Source organism: Mangifera indica, chromosome 3 (genome assembly GCF_011075055.1).
Source record: "Mangifera indica cultivar Alphonso chromosome 3, CATAS_Mindica_2.1, whole genome shotgun sequence".
Classification (NCBI taxonomy): Eukaryota; Viridiplantae; Streptophyta; class Magnoliopsida; order Sapindales; family Anacardiaceae; genus Mangifera; species Mangifera indica.
Genome location: NC_058139.1, coordinates 1,972,023 through 1,992,001, shown reverse-complemented (window position 1 = coordinate 1,992,001; position 19,979 = coordinate 1,972,023). Strand labels below are relative to the sequence as shown.

Here is a 19,979-nt window from a genome sequence, read left to right as displayed (position 1 = left end):
AAGGTAGAGTGTTGTCATTTATTGTAGAAAAAAAATTAGAGTCAATTATTAAAAAATAAAAAAAAATTTTGAAACCGTAAAAAGAAAAACTGATTTTTTTTAAAACTTAATTTTTAAAAAAAATTATTAATTTTTTAAATTAAAATAAGAAAATGATATAAATTTTTAAAATTTTAAGATTTATTAATAAAATAAATCAGTTTAACATCACCTACACTTTATGATATGAACTTAAAAAGATTCTCACATCTAAAATTAAATATTATGAGAGAATTTAAAACTATTTAAATTTTACATTAAAAGCTTATATACGTTATAATATAACATCCAAATTTTGAACGTTACGTTAGGAGTGTAACATTAGTCCATTTATAATGCCTATAAATTTGTCTGGATAAACAACTTTGAATGGGCCTAAACATATATGAATAAATCATAACCAACACTATAAAAAAAATTCATTTTTCAAAGACAATTGTTGCCATATTGAATTCAAACTTTTTCCATCAAATAAATATGAATTCAAATTGAATCAAACTTAAATTTGATTATACTTAATTTAACTCATTTAAAGAAATGAGCTCAAGCTCTATAAGCCTTAACAAAAGTTGGTTTAGATCAAACTCACAGTTTGACAAACAATTTGAGCTTAAGTTGACTTGGCTTGACATTGTATTATTGAGTTCAAACTGAGTCAAGTTTTATTGAGCTCAAGCTCGAGATAGAGTTCGTCAATGTGAAACATCAACAATTTACACTAATTTCATCCATGTTGTTTTACTGACTAATTTCACCAGTATTGTTTTATTGATTACTCATTTTTTTTAACAAACGACATCATTTTGAAGTAGAATCGAGTGGCTTGGAAGCAACTCAATTCTGCTTCAAACAAACTCAAGCTTGCAAATAACATTTTCAGCTCAAATCCACCACTACCATCAGGTAAACAAACTCCAATCTGAAAAATTTTACTTCAACAAAAACAGCCTGTGGTAAAAAAAAAAAATTACACTTGACCATTCCTCTTGGACAAATTTTCGACAGCGTTGATCAAGATCAGATCATACAACTATGTATACCAAATATTATAATCTGGTGTGACTAAAATTATATGATTATTTGTCTACCAAACTGAACAACAAGCTCACTCAGCTAAGATTACAGAATCCAACACCAATGGCAAGCTTCGCCATATTGCCCATCACCTCTACAAAAATATTCTACGTTCTGATTTCACAATGGGAGGGGCCTAACTTTTCGCCGGGACAGAGAAAGTAACCCACAAAACAAATATACCACTGAGTCATCTTTGTTTCTTTGACCAATGCTCCCTTGGATTATCAGATAATTAAATGACCCCCAAAAGAATAACAAAAATATCAGAACTCTAGCTATTAGGAAAACTTGCTAGCTTTTGTTTGGTTATCATTCCCCCTCCAAACTGAGTCCACCAATTCGCTGTCATCTCCTGTCAAAAACAGCTTTGAAGGACTCGCGCTCCGCTCAGAGATGCTCTTGGAATGAGCTCTGCTTCTCTGACTTGCCAACGCTAGGCATTGAACCTGATTGCTCTTCTTTAGTTTACTGGGTTGGACTTCTGCAGGAGTTGGAAGCACACAAACATACTTTTACTGGGTTGGACTTCTGCAGGAGTTGGAAGCCCACAAACATACTTATAAAAGTGAATCTTTGTGGACGGCAAACATAAGGCAAAAATTTTCAGTCATAGAAAATAAACACACAAATTAAAAAAAAACCACCTTCCCATCCTATTGGCCCAAAGAAAAGCATGCTCTCCAAACAAAATTGAAAAGAACAAATAGCAAATACTAGTAATGATCACCAACTTAAAAAGAGTATTATCAGAATATGGTATATACAACTACAACAGACTAAAAATTTATTTGAATAATCCAAATTATAGGCAACATAATTACTGCATGACTAACCAAGTTGTATCCGGCACCCCGGTCCAATTACTAAAGACAGCATGTTAGCATTCTTTGTGGCACCTATTATAAAACCAGTATCACCAACCGGGAAGAAGAATGCAATAAAATTAATTAGAAAACATGACAAGCAAAACAGTTTAGGAAAATAATCACAGCAGAATTACATGGAGGGACCACACTTTCTAAACATGAAAGTACTGTAAATTTTATTATCTCTTATCCAAGAAAATATTTTTCTAGACATGTTAGCAAAAATGAGATGCAAGGTTGTGGGGTAAATTGCTGTGGACAAACAAATCCTAGAACACGACTACTGCAATTGCCAGCAGTACCTCTGAACTGCTTAACCAATACCGCAACTACACCAAGAAAATGCCACATGCACATAGGTTGCTAGACAGACAGGGTTAGAATGACTTTTATATTAAAACTACATTTTATTTTTCTATCTCATTCAACCATAAACAATCACATCAGAGGACATTATTTATGGACATCACAAATCTCAGAAACAAGTAATAAGTCTCAACTGTAAATAGTCAGAAGTCATTAATTCTTCCCCTCAGGTTTGAATCATATAACAGCCATAAATATTCCAACATGTTCAATATCAATTCCCCAGTCATATCAAAAACCAGATGAAAGGCCATAGGTATTAGCTTAACAGGTGATAACTTATTTGGAGACACAAAATGGAGGTTTACATAAACCAAACACAATACGCTGATATTAAACAGGCAATGCCTCCCCAAAGTTATTGTTGAAATTTACTAATTCATGATTTATCTTAGAAAAGACACTGATGTTTGATGTTCTCCACTTAGATTGCTTGTACAACAATCATGGATCATCTCTGGGCCACAGAAGAGAAAGGTCCCAAAAATTATGATAACCCTTTCTTAAGGATGATGAGTCTCACAGATAATACAGCCAAAAGTTAAAACATTATCTAGAGATGAAGTACAACTAAATCCCAAAATAGAAAGAAAAAAAAATTAGCAAAGAACTTCCAAACACTGAGAGAAGACTTCAAAAATATTTCCCTGCTTTGATAACTCATTTAACTTAGTAATGGATTTGTATTCTAACACGTCAAATAAAAATGTCTGACTTTCTGCTTGCAACAACAAAGATAAGATTCATACTCTGGAATATCCAAAAGTGCCCAACATAGTGCAGAGACTCCACTTAGAGTAAAGCCCAAAGGGGAAGTACATATTATAACAATCACATTAAGCATCAAAGGGACATCCCCCTCAGTTGAAACCCAAAAAAAAAAAAAAAACCACAAGCAAAAAAATTTAACATGATAAAATCATTAACATCTAACTTCAATGAGATCTGCATATGATTATGTGCACCTGCAGACCTACTAGTCCCAAGAAACAGAAAAGACAACATATATACTTACAGATGTTCAAAGAAAAAAAGAATTAAGGGTACACCTTTGCAAATGCACAAAAATGAGCAAAATCAGCTACCCACAGATTGCGATCATCCACTAAGATGAGGCACACAGCAGCAAAGGGTCAACTCCAAACAAAACTGCATCTCTGGTTAGTGAAAATGCCAGCAGTGCATAGGCACTGCATCACCCTCATTCTATAACCCAATTACATTTTTTAAGTTCTTGAATGTTGTAACTAGCCAGTATAACTCAAGGAAGAACATTCAATTACTTAGACTTATCCTAATGCCTATAGTTTGAACTTTTATAGAACAGATAAACAAGTGAAAATGTACTATTGCCAGTTTTCTAAACTAGACCATAATTCAGGCATGTTCAAATGAACCACATTCTTAAGGGTAGTAATATCTCCCACCTGGTGCTACCACTAGAAACACATTTCAGATATCAAAAACCAAAAATAGACACTGCCTTGATATCAAGTAATCAAAATAAGCAAGTTCACCAAATTAGAACAAATTTTCAATATGTAACATGATTATTCCAGTTCTAGACAAATGAACATCTAAACATTGCCAATACCATTAAGGTGGCCAGAATGGAAAAGAACATAAATGATAGTAACACAACCATAATAATAATAATTATAATTATAATGGAAATGCATGTTTTCAATAGAGACTGGGACTTCAAAAGATGTCATACCAATCACAAAGTGAAATTCCCCTCCTCAAGAGTCCTCTTAAATGCTTTCAACATGCTTGACCGATAAGTCTGTTGTATGGAAATAGATTTCAAAGTTCAAAAAAATAACAACATAGTTGAGTGATGAACAAGCAAATACTTAAAATGCCAATATGCTCATGGACTAAGAACAGTTGAGCATTGCACATGAGAGGAAATTTAAAAACCTAAATAGGAATATAAAACAGAGAGCAGTATTAAGGATCACCTAAAATAGGTTATATTTATAAATTTATTTGGGGGATATTTCAGAATAATTGAACAGGCAATTCATTTCCTGCATGCAAGCACAAGTCGGTTACACCATTTGTACTAAAATCTGAGAAAGGCATAGCTGTATTCTGTGTTCTTCAACAAGGCACGCTGAGCACAATCATCAAAGTCAAGCAAGCAAAATCAAATGATAAAGGCTATTGCAGCTCAAGCTAATAAAATTAGCAGGATTTGAAACAGGATGAGGACATGTTAGACCAATTTGCAGTCCTTTTACTATGTTTCTCAAGACACATATAAGGGGTATATATAATGACCTTAATATCAGCAAGAAAATTTACTTTCTGCTAAAGCAACATACACATAAAGTGTTAAGCAGATATTTGCAAAATCATATTATAATACGTTTGTCAGAGATGATTTTAGCATTCTAGAAAAGCTGAGCAGTATTACCTCCTCCATTTCAGGTTCATAGCAATACTCCATCACCTTCTTTGTTATCAATTTCTTGCTTCGAATTGAACTTGAAGATTTTGAGACATCACCCTCCTCAATCTTCAGAGTAGAAGAAACACCATTTATCAATAAACTCAACTAAGTAAGAACCTTACTGAGAATGGCACAGTATCTACATCTTTTTACGCATGTTTGTGCAGAGGTATCTTAAGGGAGGAACATACACCATGCCCACAGAAGTGACCATGCACTTTATGCAGCAGGAAATGAAAGAGAAATTTGTATTCAAAAAAACCAGTAAAGATTCGATTAGAACTTAAAACACAAAAGAAATGTAGTGCCAACCTTTCAACTTCAGTCATGAAATAATTATCCATAGAATGAATTCTTGGAGCATCACCACCATTTTCAACCTCAAGGTCAGGCAACAATTTTGCTAAGTAGCTCTTTCCACTACCTGTAAATACAAATGAATATAATAAAGATTTCAACTATGACCATAGAAACTTTGATTATGGCATGTTCTGCAAAACTACAAACCAGAATTTATGCATATTTTCTCTTCTCTACTAATATGTATAAAACATATATCTAACATTCACAAAACAAATGAAAATACAGTATCTATGTATATGTATCAACTAATTGCTAGGGGTCTTCAACGTTGGCCCTTGCACACAATTATCCATCTAATCAAATCCCTTTAAAAAATAAACCAAATTATGGGAAAACCAACTGAATTCCTCATCAACCATGTTCCATAATCCAGTCACATACCATTAAGAACAATGACTCTACAAACTCAGTCACGTGTCGAAATTCCAACTTACAATGGAGCACTGAGAGTATCTCATACCACTCCACTAATACAAAAATATCCAGTAGCCCACAGTCAAGAAAACCCACTAAAATGGAGCCAATTGCTATGTCGCAACCAAACACCACACTCACACATGAGATCGAATTCAACACAAGTTAAAGATAACAATAAAAAGATTCACATTTCACCAACATTTCTTCTTCAGAAACATTAAAATAATGAAGGAATGTTAACAATGCATTCAATCAAAACCAGCTACCTGGAAGCCTACGAAGTATTATCACAATATGGTCAGGGCGAGTAGCTCGATGAGACAGCTTAAACAACTGTAAAGCATTCACAACTTTCGGCTTCTCAGGACATAACTGCTTCAGGGGAAATGATTGGCTTTCTACCAGGTACGGCATAGACAATGACTGGGATTACTTCATGACACAAACATAATACTTTAAACCAAATAACACAATGCCAACAATTAAGACAAGATCACAAACCAAGCATATGACAGCAAAGCAGTACATCCCTAAGAAACTCAGCAGAAGCGTGCGGAATTTGTAAGAATGAGGAAGGACCACTGACAGGTAAAGGAAACAAAGACGTTTTTGGTGTTGCTGGCGGCCGTAGATGTGGCAGTGGGTGGTCCACCGGAAAAGGTGAGGGCGGACAAGTAGTAAGAGGAGGCCGCCCAATGTCATTGCCAGTACGATGTGATAAGTAACCTCCTGGTATATTCAAATGCTCATTACCGTTACAATAATGTTGGGGCTGCCATCCACGTTGAGGGGGAGGTAACTGCGATAGTGGCAGTGATGGTAACGCCGTTGGTGGTGGTTGACTGTTGGGACCAAAATTTGGCCAATCATGACTCAATTGAACTGAACTATTAGCTGCATGATTTTCAACAGAATGAATCCCATTCCTATTAAAAAACTCAGGGTTTCCGGAAACGCAGCCGTGATAGCGAATCAGCCTCAATCGGCGTTCGTGAACATACTGGTAATTGTTCTCATCAATTCTCATTCTTTTATTATTATAATTCCTATCATATTCACTAACAAAACCGTTACTACAACCGTAGTAATCATACACCGACTGTACCGGATTTTGCCCATCGAAACTAGGGTTCACACCGTGCCAAGGTATCGGGTCGAATCCAGGCCGGGGTGGAAACCTAGGGTTTTGATTAGCATAGGCGGAGGAAGAAGGGAAGGGCAAAATGGGAAGTGACAAACATGGCAAATTGGACATACGTTATTGGCCGGGCGTGGTGGCCTGAAATGCCATTGATGATGATCCATGATTTGGATTCAGAGCGAGTATTTCGAAATTTCTGGAGAAAATAATGGTGAACAGAGAGAAAGCGCGGGGGAGGGAATGTAAAATAACTAACTCTTTCCTAAAGAAAATATCTCAATTTATATTTGATATTACATTTTTATCCCTGTCACTCTTTTTGTGAAATAAATCAACTTATTTTTTAAAACTGTTGAACCAAGAAACTTGTAATCTTTTTTTTTTTTTGTATTTATCGTCTCAAAGTATTTGATATTACATTTTTAACCCTGTCAGGGCTCTCTGTAAAGAAAACCTATCTATTTTTTCAGACTGTTGAGGGTAGAAACTTGTAATTTGATTTTATAAAAGAAGTTTGAATTTTGTTTGGGAAATTTTATTCTAATTAAACTGCAAAACCTGATTGATGAAGGCTTCCTTCTTCATTCTTGAGTCAAATTAGGAAGCTTCTATCAACTGAAACACAGAATCCTGAATCAGTCAGGGTTTTTCAAGTCCCTCTATAAAAGGATTTGTGGAGGCAAGATTCTACACACCTTGCTTTTACTCATCAAGCATTACAGTTTTACACACACACAGAGACTCGATCGAAACAATTCACTCGAGAAATTCAGCATGTCTTTGAGAACGATGAACCACCACAACCCCATAACCAGTAATGTTTCCGTTTCAGATCGTCAAAATTACGGTACATTAAATGTTCACTGTCACATATATCGGCTTCTTCAAGTACGGATCCCGATGGATGATCAATACTGGGAGAGTCCTGTGCCGGAAGCAACCAGAGAGGAGACTGTTTCTATGGAAATACCCACATCCGATTTGTTAAGGGGTTCTTTCGACAATCTGCCTTGTCTGGTTTGCAACTCTTATCTTCTTTCTGAGCGACGAATTCTACAGGCCTTCCATTCAGAAATCACACGGGATTACTACACGGTAGCTGCTCTCTTAGCTAGACGCGAGTTGCCCTTACTCAACGACGGAGAATGGAATAATTCAAGAATATCGATCCCTGTGCGTCTAGTGAACATGGACACTCGAGTGGTTACTTACGAGGAATACGAAGAGATAATCAGGAGGTCAGTAGAAGAATCGATGGCTTATGATGAGACGTTCACGCCGGCTACTGGGTCTCCGATTGAAGCAGGGGAGACTGTGGAATTATGCGGTGCAGAGGATGAGAAGTGTTGCATATGTCTGGAGGAATTTGAGGGTGGAGTTAAAGTGGGTCGTCTGCCTTGCTCCCATGTTTTTCATGGTGATTGTATTGATCAATGGTTGAAGAGGAGTCCGACGTGCCCGTTGTGTCGCTTTGTCCTTCCATGCCATCAAGATTGAATCTTGAATATGTAGTTTCTTTCTTCTTTCTTTTGCGATTACAGTGAATGTCATAGATATTGTTACCTGATATTGACTACTTTTTAAATTCAATTTCTTTGTAAATTCAGAAGAAATCTTATCACAGGTTTTTCTTTTACTCTTGTTGCGTCTTTCATTTATTAGCCCTATCAAACACTTATCAAAGACCATACAAACACGTTTTAAATTCAATCACTTTGTTGGTCGAGCTCAAGTTTGGAGCTTTGACGAACAACTTTAACTTGACTTAACCATGTTTAACACTGTATTGTCGAGCTCATAGTGAATCAAATTTTATCGAATTTGAGACAAAGCTCATGAAAGCAAAACAGCAATGTTTCACACCAATTTTACTAACTATTTTTTTCTTTACAAAACAACTTTATTTCAGTTTTACACTAACAATGTTATTTTAAAACAAATTCAAATAGGTCGCAAACAACTCAATTTTATTTTAAACAAATTCAAACTGGAGCTTGTGCTCAGACCCACAAATATGTATCTTCAACAAGTACAATACTATAGAAAGTAGCTTGTGGTAAGAAAATAAACTACACTTAACTATTCATCTTGGACAAATCTTAGAAAGCATTTATAATAATCACTATCTTCATAATGTGTTGATCAAAATGAGATCATACAACGATGTATACCAAAAATTATAATCTGGTGTGACTAAAATTATAAGATTATTCTCTACCAACTGAACAACATGCTCACTCAGCACAGATTACAGAACCCAACAACAATGGCAAGCTTCGCCATATTGCCCATCACCTCTCCAAAAATATTCTACGTTCAGATTTTGCTATGGCAGGGGCCTAACTTTCGGTCGGGACCAAAGAAAGTATCCCAGAAAATAAAATATACCACTGAGCCATCTTTCTTTCTTTGACCAATGTTCCCTTGGAACAACGGGTAATTAATTGACCACAAAAAGAATTAGCAAAGATATCAGAATTATGGCTCTTAGGAAAACTTCCAAGCTTTTGTTTGGTCATCATTCCTCCTCCAAACTGAGTCCACCAATTCACTGTTGTCTCCTGTCAAAAGCAGCTGTGAAGACTCACGCTCTGCTTGGAGATGCTCTTGGAATGAGCTCTGCTTCTCTGACTTGCCAACACTAGGCATTGATCCTGATTGCTCTTCTTTAGTTACTGGGTTGACTTCTGCAGGAGTTGGAAGCACAGAAAACATGTTTATAAAAGTGAATCTTTGTGAACAGTGAAATAAGCAGGAAATTTTCAATCATAGAAAATGAACACAAAAATAAAAATCGCCTTTTCCATCCTAATGGCCCCCAGAAAAGCATGCTCTACAAACAAAATCGGAAAATACAAAGAGCAAATACTAGTAATGAACACAAACTTAAAAGAGAATTATCAAAATATCAAATCTACAATTATTACAGTCTAAAAAATTATTTGAGTAATCCAAATTATAGGCAACATAATTACTGCATGACTAGCTGATACGAACCTGGTCTGCTCAGCCTACTTCCCAGGAGTCTTCTGTTGGCCTGATCTTCCCTGTGCAGGAGAACTCCACTCAGTCCAGCAGAAACTTCCTCCAGAAGCAACTCAGTTCTAACAAGCAGAAGATCTTCCCAGACAGTAATCACAACCAACTATGTAATTCAATGTATGATCTAGTTAATAGAATCAACAACACAATAACATCAAATCATTTGTATTAATTCAGAATGTTGCCATGAATACAACTGTTCTTCTACAGTATTCAGTTCAATTACATTAATACAATTTGACATGCCATCAAAACCCAACACAAAAGTACATAACCAAAATCTCTCCCTGCAGTCATCCAAACCCCGAGAGGTTGGCCCTTCCCTCCAGTTCTCTTTCTTCTTAATTGCCCTTTTTCTCTTTCTCCTCCCTTTTATATCATGCCTCCCCTTGTTCCTTTCCCGCTCTAGCAGTGTCACCTCAGCTATAGGAGTTGTTATGATACCTCTTGGCTTCTGCTGCAAGCTTGCTGCTTCATCCTTAGTTGAAACTGGTCCCCTGCTTCTGCTCCATTTTGCTGATCTCCAATGGCTTCATTTTGCTGATCTTCAGTAGTTTCTCCTGAGTTGCTGCTAGCATTCCCTTTCTTGTTAGTTTTATTTCTTACGTACACCTTTATCCTAACACTAGCCAAGTTGTATCTAGCACCTGGTCCGATTACTGAAGACAGCATGTTAGCATTCTTTGCATCACCTATAAAAAAAACCAGTATCACCAACCTGGAAGACGAATTCAATAATATTAATTAGAAAATATGACAAGCTGAATAGTTCAGGAAAACAATCAGAAGGAACAGAATTAAGTGTAGAGGCCAAACTTTCTAAACATGCAAGTATTATAACTTGCATTATCTCTTCAAAGAATATATTTTTCTAGACAAGTTAGCAAAAATGAAATGCAAAGTTGTTATGGAGTAAATTGCCGTGGACATACAAATCCTAGAAACAGACTACTACAATTGCAGGTAGTACCTCTGAATTGCTTAAGCAATACCGCAACTACACTGATAAAATGCCACATGCACATACATAGGTTGCTAGATATGGTGGGAATGACTTTTTATATAAAAACTACCTTTTCTCTTTCTATCTTATTCAACCATAAACTATCACATCAACTGTAAATATTCAGAAGTCATTAATTTTCCCGTCCAAGTATAAATCAGATAACATCCATAAAAATTCCAACATGTTCTGCATCAGTTCCCAATCTTCTCAAAAGCCAGATGAAAAGCCATAAGTATTGGTTTAACAGGTGATCAAGCTTATCACCAGGGACAAGCTATGCATCAGCAGTCAACATAGAAATGAATTAGGCAAGCTCTAGTAGATACCTGATCACCACAATGAACAGATTTCCCTTTGTTTCCATAAGTTTGGAACAGCCAAGAAAGAGAATTTAAATTACCCTTCACAACTTTAGATCTTTCAGCATTATCTTCCTCTAAATCATCTGACCACTTACAACTGCCTAAGTCTTTAACTACTTGTGTTGGATGGTCACTTTCAACATCCCATCTCTTCCCATCAGAAGGAGAATCTAAAGCTCCTGTAATAATGTAACATATCAGGCCAAAAATTAGACAAAATTATGGGAAAAACTCGAGACAATTTAAGTAGAAAATGGAAGTCACTTAGGTATGCAAAGTATGCCAGATGCAGGATGAAGATTCTTAGCATTTAAGAAATATTAACCTAGCAAAAGTTGTTCACAAAATCAACTCTCCACATTACAAAAGACTGGATTTGAAAATAAGTTTCTTCTAAGTATGAAAAAAAGTCAGACCATTTGTACAGACAATTCATTTCCTGCTTGCAAGCAAAAGTTGGTTACACCATTTGTACTAAAAATCTTATAAATTCAAAGTTTAAGAAAATAACAACATAGTTGTATGAACAAGCAAGTACTTAAAATGCCAATATGCTCATGGACTAAGAGCGGTTGAGCATTGCATAGGAGAGGAAATTTAAAAACCTAAATAGGAGTATAAAACAGAGAGCAGTATTAAAAATCGCCTAAAATAGGTCATATTTATATATTTATTTAGGGGATTTTTCACAATAATTTAACAGGCAATTCGTTTCCTGCGTGCAAGCAAAAATTGGGTGCACCATTTGTACTAAAAATCTTCTATAAAGGCACAGCCGTAGTCTGTGTTTTCAACAAGGCATGCTGAGCACAATCATCAAAGTCAAGCAACCAAATCAAATGATACAGCCTATTGCAGCTCAAGCTAAAAAATTCAGCAGGATCTGAAACAGGCTGAGGACATGCTAGACCAATTTGCAGTCCTTTTACTATTTTTTTAAAGAAAATTTAAATGATACAGCCTATTCACTAATGCTTTTATTATTACAATTCCTATCACATTCACTAACAAAGCCGTTACTACCACCGCAGTAATCATACACCGATTGTACCGGATTTTGCCCATCGAAATTAGGGTTCACAACGTGCCCAGGCATCGGGTTGAATCCGGGCCAGGATGGAAACCTAGGGATTTAATTATCGTAGGGCAGAGGAGAAGGGAAAAACGGGAAGTGAGAAATATAGCAAATTGGACAGACGTTACTGGCCAAGGGTGGTGGCCTGTAGTGCCATTGATGATGATTCATGATTTAAATTCAGAGCGAGCATTTCGTAGCGCGGGGGAGGGAATGTAAAATAATAATTTTTTTCTAATGAAAAAAGAAAAAGAAAATACGTCAATTTATATTTGATATTACCCTTTTAACCCTGTCACGTCTTCTTGTGAGATAATTCATCCTGTTTTTTCAACCGTTGAAGGAAGAAACTTGTAATTTTATTTTTTATCTGAAGAAAAAAAGAATATATCATGATTTAACCGTCTCAATTTTATATTTGATATTACATTTTTAACCCTGTCAGGGCTTTCTGTGAAATAAACCTTCCTATTTTTTTCAGACCGTTGAGGGCAGAAACTTGTTAATTTATTTTGTAACAGAAATTTGAATTTTGTTCGGGAAATTTTATTCTAATTAAACTGGTTAGTCCTGATTGATGAAGGCTTCCTTCCCTTTCTCGTGTCAATTTAGGAAAGTTGAATCCTGATTCAAAAAGGATTTTTCAAATCCCTATATAAGGGGATTGGTGGAGGTACTAAAAATTTACACATCAAGCATTACAGTTTTACACACGGACAGAGACTCCATAGAAGAAGCAATTCACTCGAGAAATTCAGCACGTCTTTGAGAACGATGAACCGCCGTTACATAACCAGTGATGTTTCAGTTTCAGAGAGTCAAAATCACGGTACATTAAATGTTCGCTGTCACATATACCGTCTTCTTCAAGTTCGGATTCCGATGGATGATCAATACTGGGAGAGTCTTGTGCCGGAAGCAACCAGAGAGGAGACTATATCAATGGAAATACCCACATTCGATTTGTTCATGGGTTCTTTCGAACACCTACCATGTCTGGTTTGCAACTCTTCTCTTCTTTCTGAGCGACGAATTCCAGAGGCTTTCCATTCAGCAATCTCACGGGAATACTACTCGATTGCTGCACTCATGGCTAGACGCGAGTTGCTATTACTCAACGATGAAGAAAGGAATTCAAGACCGTTGATCCCTTTGCGACTAGTGAACACGGACACTCGAGTGGTTTCTTACGAGGAATACGAAGAGATAATCAGGAGGACAGTAGAAGAATCGATGGTTTTTGATGAGATGTACACGCCGGCTACTGGGTCTCCGATTGAAGCACTGGAGAAGGTGGAGTTTTGCGGTGCAGAGGAGGAGAAGTGCAGCATATGTCTGGAGGAATTTGAGGGTGGAGTTGAACTGAGACGTCTGCCCTGCTCCCATGTTTTTCATGGAGACTGTATAGGTCAATGGCTGGAGAGGAGTCAGACCTGCCCACTGTGTCGCTTTGCCCTTCCATGCCATCAAGATTGAGTCTTGAATTTGTAGTCTCTTTCTTCTTCTTTGGCACTGTCAGAGATTTTGTTAGCAGAGATTGATTACGTTTAAATTCAACTTCTTTGTAAAATCAGATGAAATTTTATCACAGATTCTTCTTTTATTCTTGCTGCATCTTTCTCTTTGTTAGCCTGTTGAATGAACACTTTATCAATTTGCCTATTTTTTTATTCTGATTATAAATTTGAATCATATATTTGAATCTCTAATTAATATAATTATAAATATAAATTTTTAAATAATAAATTTAAATAAATTCAAAACTCTCTTTTATAAAACTCATTTAGATAATCATCTACCATCAATTCTAATACCAAAGAATTATCTTACAATTCCAATTTCTAAGGTTCAATATTGCGCACTCTTAATTGAACACTGAAATTAACATTAACAGTGAAAATACTAAAATACCCTTACATGGGTTATTTTTGTATAATGAAAGTTAATAGGAATGGACCCAAGTGTTAGAGAATACACTGGACCCTAGCTTACTTAGGCCAAAACTCAGGGACCAATCGTACTTGTCAGTTTTCCCCTTTTTTTTCTTCCTTTTTCAGTTTCGAGTCTTGACTACCCGCTTCCATTCGGTGGAAACAATGGCGACAAGAAGCAAACACTCGAGTTCAACTAAGGAAAAACATGAGGTTGAGGGAAAAGAATCAGCTTTAAAGGGAAATAAAGAGAATAAGAAGGGTATAATTGTACAAAGCTACAAAATCGAGGGATTGTCCATAGCAGGCCATGAAACTTGCGTTATTTTCCCATCTCTTAATTTAGCTTTCGATATTGGTCGATGCCCAGATCGTGCAATCTCTCAAGATTTTCTCTTTATTTCCCACGCTCACATGGATCACATTGTTAGTGCTCTCTACTATTTTCTTCTTCTTTTCCGTTGCTCTGTCTTTTTAGTTGTCTTAATACTTTTTTTTTCTGTATTTAATTTATTAAAAATCAAATTCATTGCTTCTTTCTTAGTGGAGTAGTGAACGTTTAAAGTTATTGGAAGAGTAATTAGAAATAGTTGATATAATTATTACCTTTGGAAAATGGAATTGGTGACTGGTTAAAGCTGTGCCTGGATATAGTCAGTGTTCATTGTGTTGCTAACTGTTAGGTAATATTGTTGTAAAATCGATAGGTGTTAAAATTAAATAGAAAATTGGAAGACAGAAGTTTTGTTTTTGATCTGGAAATTTGAAATTGAATGAGTTTATTCAATATCTCATCACTTAACCTATTTTCTGTATCTTATCTTACCTATTTTTTAATTTTGGTTATAATATTATTGTAGAAATGTTTTTCACTGTCATGAGTTAATGTTCTTAGGGAGGACTGCCAATTTATGTTGCAACCAGGGGCCTATATCGTATGAAGCCCCCAACAATTATTGTTCCATCTTGTGTAAAAGAGAATGTTGAGGAACTATTTAAGGTTCATAGAAGAATGGACAATTCTGAGCTCAATCATAACTTGATTGGTTTGGATGTGGGTAATGATGTTCAACTTTTTCTCAACTTCTGTCCTTGAACAATAATATACCAGCTTACTTTTTGTAGCACATTTTTACACCTTTTTGATGGAATTCGTATGTTCAGGAGAAGAATATTGCTTGAGAAAGGACCTTAAAGTAAAAGCTTTTAAGACTTACCATGTTATACCAAGCCAGGTAAACCTCATTCTGTTGTCTTGTTTTCCTCTTCTCAATTTGTATGAGAGACTTGTTGAGTTAATTTATATTTTGAATTGACATAAATTTGAACTTTGTTTGGGAACTAACTGGCATGTACATGATTTATTGCAGGGTTACATTGTTTACTCTGTAAAACAAAAACTCAAGCAGGAGTATTTAGGCCTTCCTGGTGATGAGATTAAGAAATTGAAGTCGTCAGGCATGGAGGTCTTTCTAAATAATTATAATAGTAAATTATCATATAATTTTTTGTAGGCATTTTCTTTCTTCTTTGTTTGTGATGTTGTGATTGCTGTTTTTTTTGCATCTCCCTGCTTTATTCTAATTCTTATTAGTTTTTTTTTTTTTTTTTCAAAAGAGAGATTGGCTAGCCTTGTCAAAAGTTTTTTCTTTTTGTGTTTGACTTGTCATATTGGCAGATTACAAATACTGTTTCAACACCAGAAGTTGCCTTTACTGGAGATACAATGTCAGACTTCATTGTCGATGAAGCTAATATTGATGTTTTAAGGGCAAGGATTCTCGTAATGGAGGTGGGTCATATGGCTTGTTGCTTGACTTATCGGTACTACTCAAAACTAATGTGGTTTTAAAATCTCTTTTATTCCTTAGAGAAAGAAGGGGCAAATGAGTTGCAACTGTAGATGGATGCTTTAGTTCACTGAACTGCATAAATATAGACACAGCCAGAGTTTATTTTCCAGTTCACCACTGTATATCTCCAAATCATCAATGGGTCAAATAAGTGGTCGTGAAGGAACCTACTGTTAACTGTTTGTACAGCAGTGTGCATGCTTTCATATAGTTATAGTTTTCTATGTATAAGGGTATCATTTGCTCTCATTAATGCCTTAACTATTAAAATCCTTGGTTTAATATTTTATGCAAAAATGGGATGCTTGTAGATGGTTCTAATATTATAGGTGTCAAAAGTATTTGGTTGGAGTGTCCTCAAGAGAATTTAGTCAAACTAACAGGAAAGAAAAGAAAACCTCATGGAGCTGTAAAAAAGGCTCAGGTAATCAAGTTTAACACATTATCCATTTCTCTTCTTTTCATGCAGAGCACCTATGTTGATAACTCAACAACAGTAGATCAGGCAAGAGATTATGGACACACTCATCTCTCCGAGGTACAATCCCCAGTGTCTTCATATGACAGTTATGTTGCTATATGTGAATTGATCTGCATTTCTAACTCTTGTATTTATTTTTGTTAATGAACTAGCAGATAGTTAATTATGCGGACAAGTTTGAGAACAAAGCAATTCTTCTGATTCACTTTTCAGCTCGTCATACATTAGATGTAAGTAATCTCAGGGTTTTCTTTGATGTAACAATATTGCCTTCTGCAGGCCAACTCGGTAAGGAAGGAGTTGCCAAATAACACTAGGTCACTCTGCTAGATACTAGTGATTGTTTTATTAGAGGCCTATGTCCTGGAAAAATATTGCAGTGTAGTAATCAATTGCGAGCTGTTGAATTTGGTTTGACCTTTAAATCTGATTGTTTTTGCTACATTGACTTGCGAAGTGTCCATATCTTGGTTTAGTCTGCCATTTGGTTAGGCCCCTCCATATCCAAATTTGATATGCACTTTAAGGACTAGAGTGTGATATCCCTTAAGAGTAGGTTGTGGGTCTTTTTATATGCAATAGTTCCTGGTTGCCTTTGTTTTTCATCGTTGCACTGTATATTTGTTCCATGAGGGTTGATAATTTTCACTGCTGGTTTATCAGGAAATACAAGGAGCTGTTTCTGCATTGCCTCCATCTTTGGCCGGCCGAGTTTCTGCACTTACTGAAGGTTTTAACAATAGGAGAAATTGAGAGTCGAAAGCTTTGGTTAATCAGGCGTGTTTTGCACTGTGGCAAACCATCGAAGCAGCTGCACTTCATCTGATGGTTACACAAATTGATTACTGGAGATCAATGACAATGGGATTAAAGATTGAAGGAAAGCTATTGGTGGTTGTAGTCATTCAAGCACAATTCAAATTTTCTGATAAGTTGGTGCAGGAACATGGAATTGGAAGCTATTTAATTTTTCTGTAGTGGTCATTCATTCACAAAATAATTTATTTTATATACTTTTTTGTATCCGGAAGGTTTAAGTCCTTTGATAGTGCAAAAACACAGCACAGGCGTTGAAATTTTTGACAATCAGAAACATTCACAGGCTTTAAAATGGTTTCATAGATTTCAAGGCAACTAATCATTGGTGAAACTGGATGCATCAGTAGGCTTGCCTTTTAATTAAGCTAACTTGCAAATTTCTTCAACACACGTCATTTCACAAATTACCTTGATACCATGGCTCCAGAAAAGATCCTGTGGCAATCAGCTACTGTTTATCGCAAGAATTCTCAATCAGATAGAGAAGCTATCAAAACACATTCGCATTTACAGATAAAATATCGTCAATACCAAGCCATTCACAAAAGAAACATTTAAAATCGCAGCACTTCATTCCAAAATAAATAATGATTCTACTAACAAGATCAATTAAACAAAATTTTGCAAAAGCAACATCCCTGAATAAAAACCAAACACTAGTGTTGAGAAAGCTCCTAATTCTGAACGATTTCATCATCAACTACTAAATTCTTGACTACATTAGTTATCGAACAACAGAATCTTGTTTCTAAAGTTAGGGAACTAACAACTCCCTCTATAGATCTCAGCTCATCCTGAAACTCGGGGTGTAAAAGTAATGAAGAAAAGTTCTCATCCAACACCAAGCCAAGACATTTCACAACCACTTCAGGCTTAGGAACCCAATCACAAGCAGGTAAACCCAACATATATGATGCTTCAGGGCATGGTCGTGCCTGTGGGAACCTCACAAACTTCTTTAACCACTTCCCTAAGTACCGAATTAAATTCATCATCTCTTTGCCGCTTAACTTACTAATTGCAGATGATAGTATCACTTCGTCGACATTTGATGATCCCAGCAAATAATGCAAACAAAGATCAGAAACTGAAAACCCATCATGTGCAACCATCAGTAGAATTGAAGCCTCCTTTGCCAAACACAATTTCTTCCGAGAAAGTTTTTCATCAGTTGCCTTCTCAATAGCTAGCAAGGCTTGGCTCTCCCATTCCTTCCTCACATTAACCATGCTGTTGTATGCCTCTTTAGGTGGACAAAGAAAATACTTTAAAATACAAAGTAACTCAGATGATCCAAGATCTGAAGCATATCTAACACAAAGACAAAGCAAATCTGACCTCTTCTCTTTCGCAAGTTTCATAACCAAATTCGAATACCATAAATGATCAACAAGCACATTAATGATCAAAACTTCCACCAACTCCCAAATTTTCAAATCCAGACATGCTTCCAAAACCAAACCTGCGACATCTCGACCCATCAAGAACCCAATCTTCTCCAATAAAATACGGGTGAACCCATTACTAGACATGTGACCCACATTTGAAATCCCAGCATGCTCACTAATTTTAACAAGAAATGGATTCAAAATTCCAATAAATTTATCCTTGTTAAAGTTATTTGTATCTTTGAGCCTTCTCTTAAGGTTCGCATAGAACTTCTTGCCTGAGTCAATGAGTTGGGTATCAGTTTGAGAAATTTCCCATCCAGAAACAGGATTTACAAGTGTAGCAGGACTGATGTTTTCATGTTTGGGCTTCAAGTTGACGAAAATATCATTTGCATTGAAAATTATAGGGTGATCAATATGGGAACTCGATTGCTCATGATTGGCTGAGGCCTTTGTTATCACTTCCAGTAATGTCATGATTAAAACTGTTGAAACTAAAACTCTGTTTCCAAACAAAGAAAACCTAAAATCAGAAATATAAATAAAAAAAAGTTCATTAAAAAAGTAAACTTACTTATACCAATTCTCCCAATACAATTATCATCGTAAAACCCGGTTACACCACAAACCACAAATTAAACACTAATACGCAACTTGAAGCAGAATCGATCACAACCCAGATTTTGTATAAACTGAATCAATCGATTTTCAGTTCAAAGTGGGAATAATAATAAAGGCGTCGCAAAGCAAATAACCTAAGTGAAGTATTTAGAACACTTTCGGCATTACTGCTCACTCATAAGACCCAATAAAAATTCCTGAGCGTTTAAAGTAAGGAGAAAAAAAAGAGAGAAATCAAAGCGTGTACCTGATTTGAAGGAGAGGACTTTGATAGCTTAACCGTAATGTTCATACACGAGAGAGAGGCGTCCAGGCATAAGGGTTTTAGCGGTAGAAGGGTTTTTTAAGCAAAGAGGTCAAAGGAAACCTTGACTTTTAATGTTAGTAATTTTACCGTCCAAAACGACGTAGTAGCCGGTAACCTTATTTTGATAGGAAAAATTATTATTATTGGATTCCACTTAACTACAGGATAATATGATAGTTGTATTTTAATTTATCATATATATATATATATATATATATATATATATATGTATATATGTGTGTATGTTTTATTTAATTAAGGAAGTAACCGGAGTGTAAGTACCGATTTGAACTTAAATCTATTTTAAATTTTAAAAAATTAAACTTAGACCAAAACAATTTTACTTTCTCAAACTTGATCTTAA

The 19,979-nt window shown here is 35.7% G+C and overlaps 6 protein-coding genes across 25 annotated transcripts; 3 read left to right on the top strand and 3 right to left on the bottom strand.

Moving 5' to 3' along the window:
* Positions 1-993: 993 nt before the first annotated feature.
* LOC123211101 (YLP motif-containing protein 1-like) lies at positions 994-6,998 on the bottom strand. Of its 15 annotated transcripts, XR_006501335.1 has the most exons (8): positions 5,853-6,998; positions 5,119-5,230; positions 4,771-4,872; positions 4,066-4,134; positions 3,398-3,453; positions 1,950-2,012; positions 1,761-1,794; positions 994-1,644 (listed from the first exon to the last, which is right to left on the bottom strand). XR_006501335.1 is itself a non-coding variant. In XM_044629639.1 (6 exons), exons 2-5 carry the CDS (start codon positions 5,998-6,000, stop codon positions 4,069-4,071), a joined length of 429 nt encoding a protein of 142 aa, XP_044485574.1. In that variant the 5' UTR covers positions 6,001-6,018; positions 6,173-6,996; the 3' UTR covers positions 994-2,012; positions 4,066-4,068. The 15 variants fall into 15 exon arrangements, 4 of the variants coding, with proteins under 4 accessions (XP_044485574.1, XP_044485576.1, XP_044485577.1 ...); XR_006501330.1 differs by having other exon boundaries at positions 994-1,794; XR_006501333.1 differs by lacking the exon at positions 1,761-1,794.
* Positions 6,999-7,283: 285 nt separating this feature from the next.
* LOC123211100 (ERAD-associated E3 ubiquitin-protein ligase HRD1A-like) lies at positions 7,284-8,363 on the top strand. Its single transcript, XM_044629638.1, has one exon. The coding sequence runs from the start codon at positions 7,502-7,504 to the stop codon at positions 8,222-8,224; it is 723 nt and encodes a 240-aa protein (XP_044485573.1). The 5' UTR covers positions 7,284-7,501; the 3' UTR covers positions 8,225-8,363.
* A 1,555-nt stretch (positions 8,364-9,918) lies between these two features.
* On the bottom strand, positions 9,919-12,431 carry LOC123211098. 5 transcript variants are annotated; one of them, XM_044629633.1, is made up of 3 exons: positions 12,161-12,431; positions 11,102-11,316; positions 9,919-10,487 (listed from the first exon to the last, which is right to left on the bottom strand). In XM_044629633.1, the coding sequence occupies exons 1-3, from the start codon at positions 12,231-12,233 to the stop codon at positions 10,458-10,460; spliced, it is 318 nt and encodes a 105-aa protein (XP_044485568.1). In that variant the 5' UTR covers positions 12,234-12,431; the 3' UTR covers positions 9,919-10,457. The 5 variants fall into 5 exon arrangements, 2 of the variants coding, with proteins under 2 accessions (XP_044485568.1, XP_044485567.1); XM_044629632.1 differs by having other exon boundaries at positions 9,919-10,461; positions 11,176-11,316; XR_006501321.1 differs by having other exon boundaries at positions 12,178-12,431.
* Positions 12,432-12,921: 490 nt separating this feature from the next.
* Positions 12,922-13,790, top strand: LOC123211096 (E3 ubiquitin-protein ligase SDIR1-like). Its single transcript, XM_044629631.1, has one exon. It carries the CDS (start codon positions 12,987-12,989, stop codon positions 13,686-13,688), a length of 702 nt encoding a protein of 233 aa, XP_044485566.1. The 5' UTR covers positions 12,922-12,986; the 3' UTR covers positions 13,689-13,790.
* Positions 13,791-14,247: 457 nt separating this feature from the next.
* On the top strand, positions 14,248-17,600 carry LOC123211095 (tRNase Z TRZ1). The gene is made up of 8 exons (XM_044629630.1): positions 14,248-14,569; positions 15,039-15,201; positions 15,308-15,378; positions 15,514-15,609; positions 15,822-15,935; positions 16,466-16,534; positions 16,633-16,707; positions 17,141-17,600. Exons 1-8 carry the CDS (start codon positions 14,309-14,311, stop codon positions 17,228-17,230), a joined length of 939 nt encoding a protein of 312 aa, XP_044485565.1. The 5' UTR covers positions 14,248-14,308; the 3' UTR covers positions 17,231-17,600.
* A 249-nt stretch (positions 17,601-17,849) lies between these two features.
* On the bottom strand, positions 17,850-19,681 carry LOC123211094. 2 transcript variants are annotated; one of them, XM_044629629.1, is made up of 3 exons: positions 19,556-19,616; positions 19,262-19,299; positions 17,850-19,189 (listed from the first exon to the last, which is right to left on the bottom strand). In XM_044629629.1, exon 3 carries the CDS (start codon positions 19,162-19,164, stop codon positions 17,971-17,973), a length of 1,194 nt encoding a protein of 397 aa, XP_044485564.1. In that variant the 5' UTR covers positions 19,165-19,189; positions 19,262-19,299; positions 19,556-19,616; the 3' UTR covers positions 17,850-17,970. The 2 variants fall into 2 exon arrangements, with proteins under 2 accessions (XP_044485564.1, XP_044485563.1); XM_044629628.1 differs by lacking the exon at positions 19,262-19,299 and having other exon boundaries at positions 19,556-19,681.
* Between the last annotated feature and the right edge of the window lie 298 nt (positions 19,682-19,979).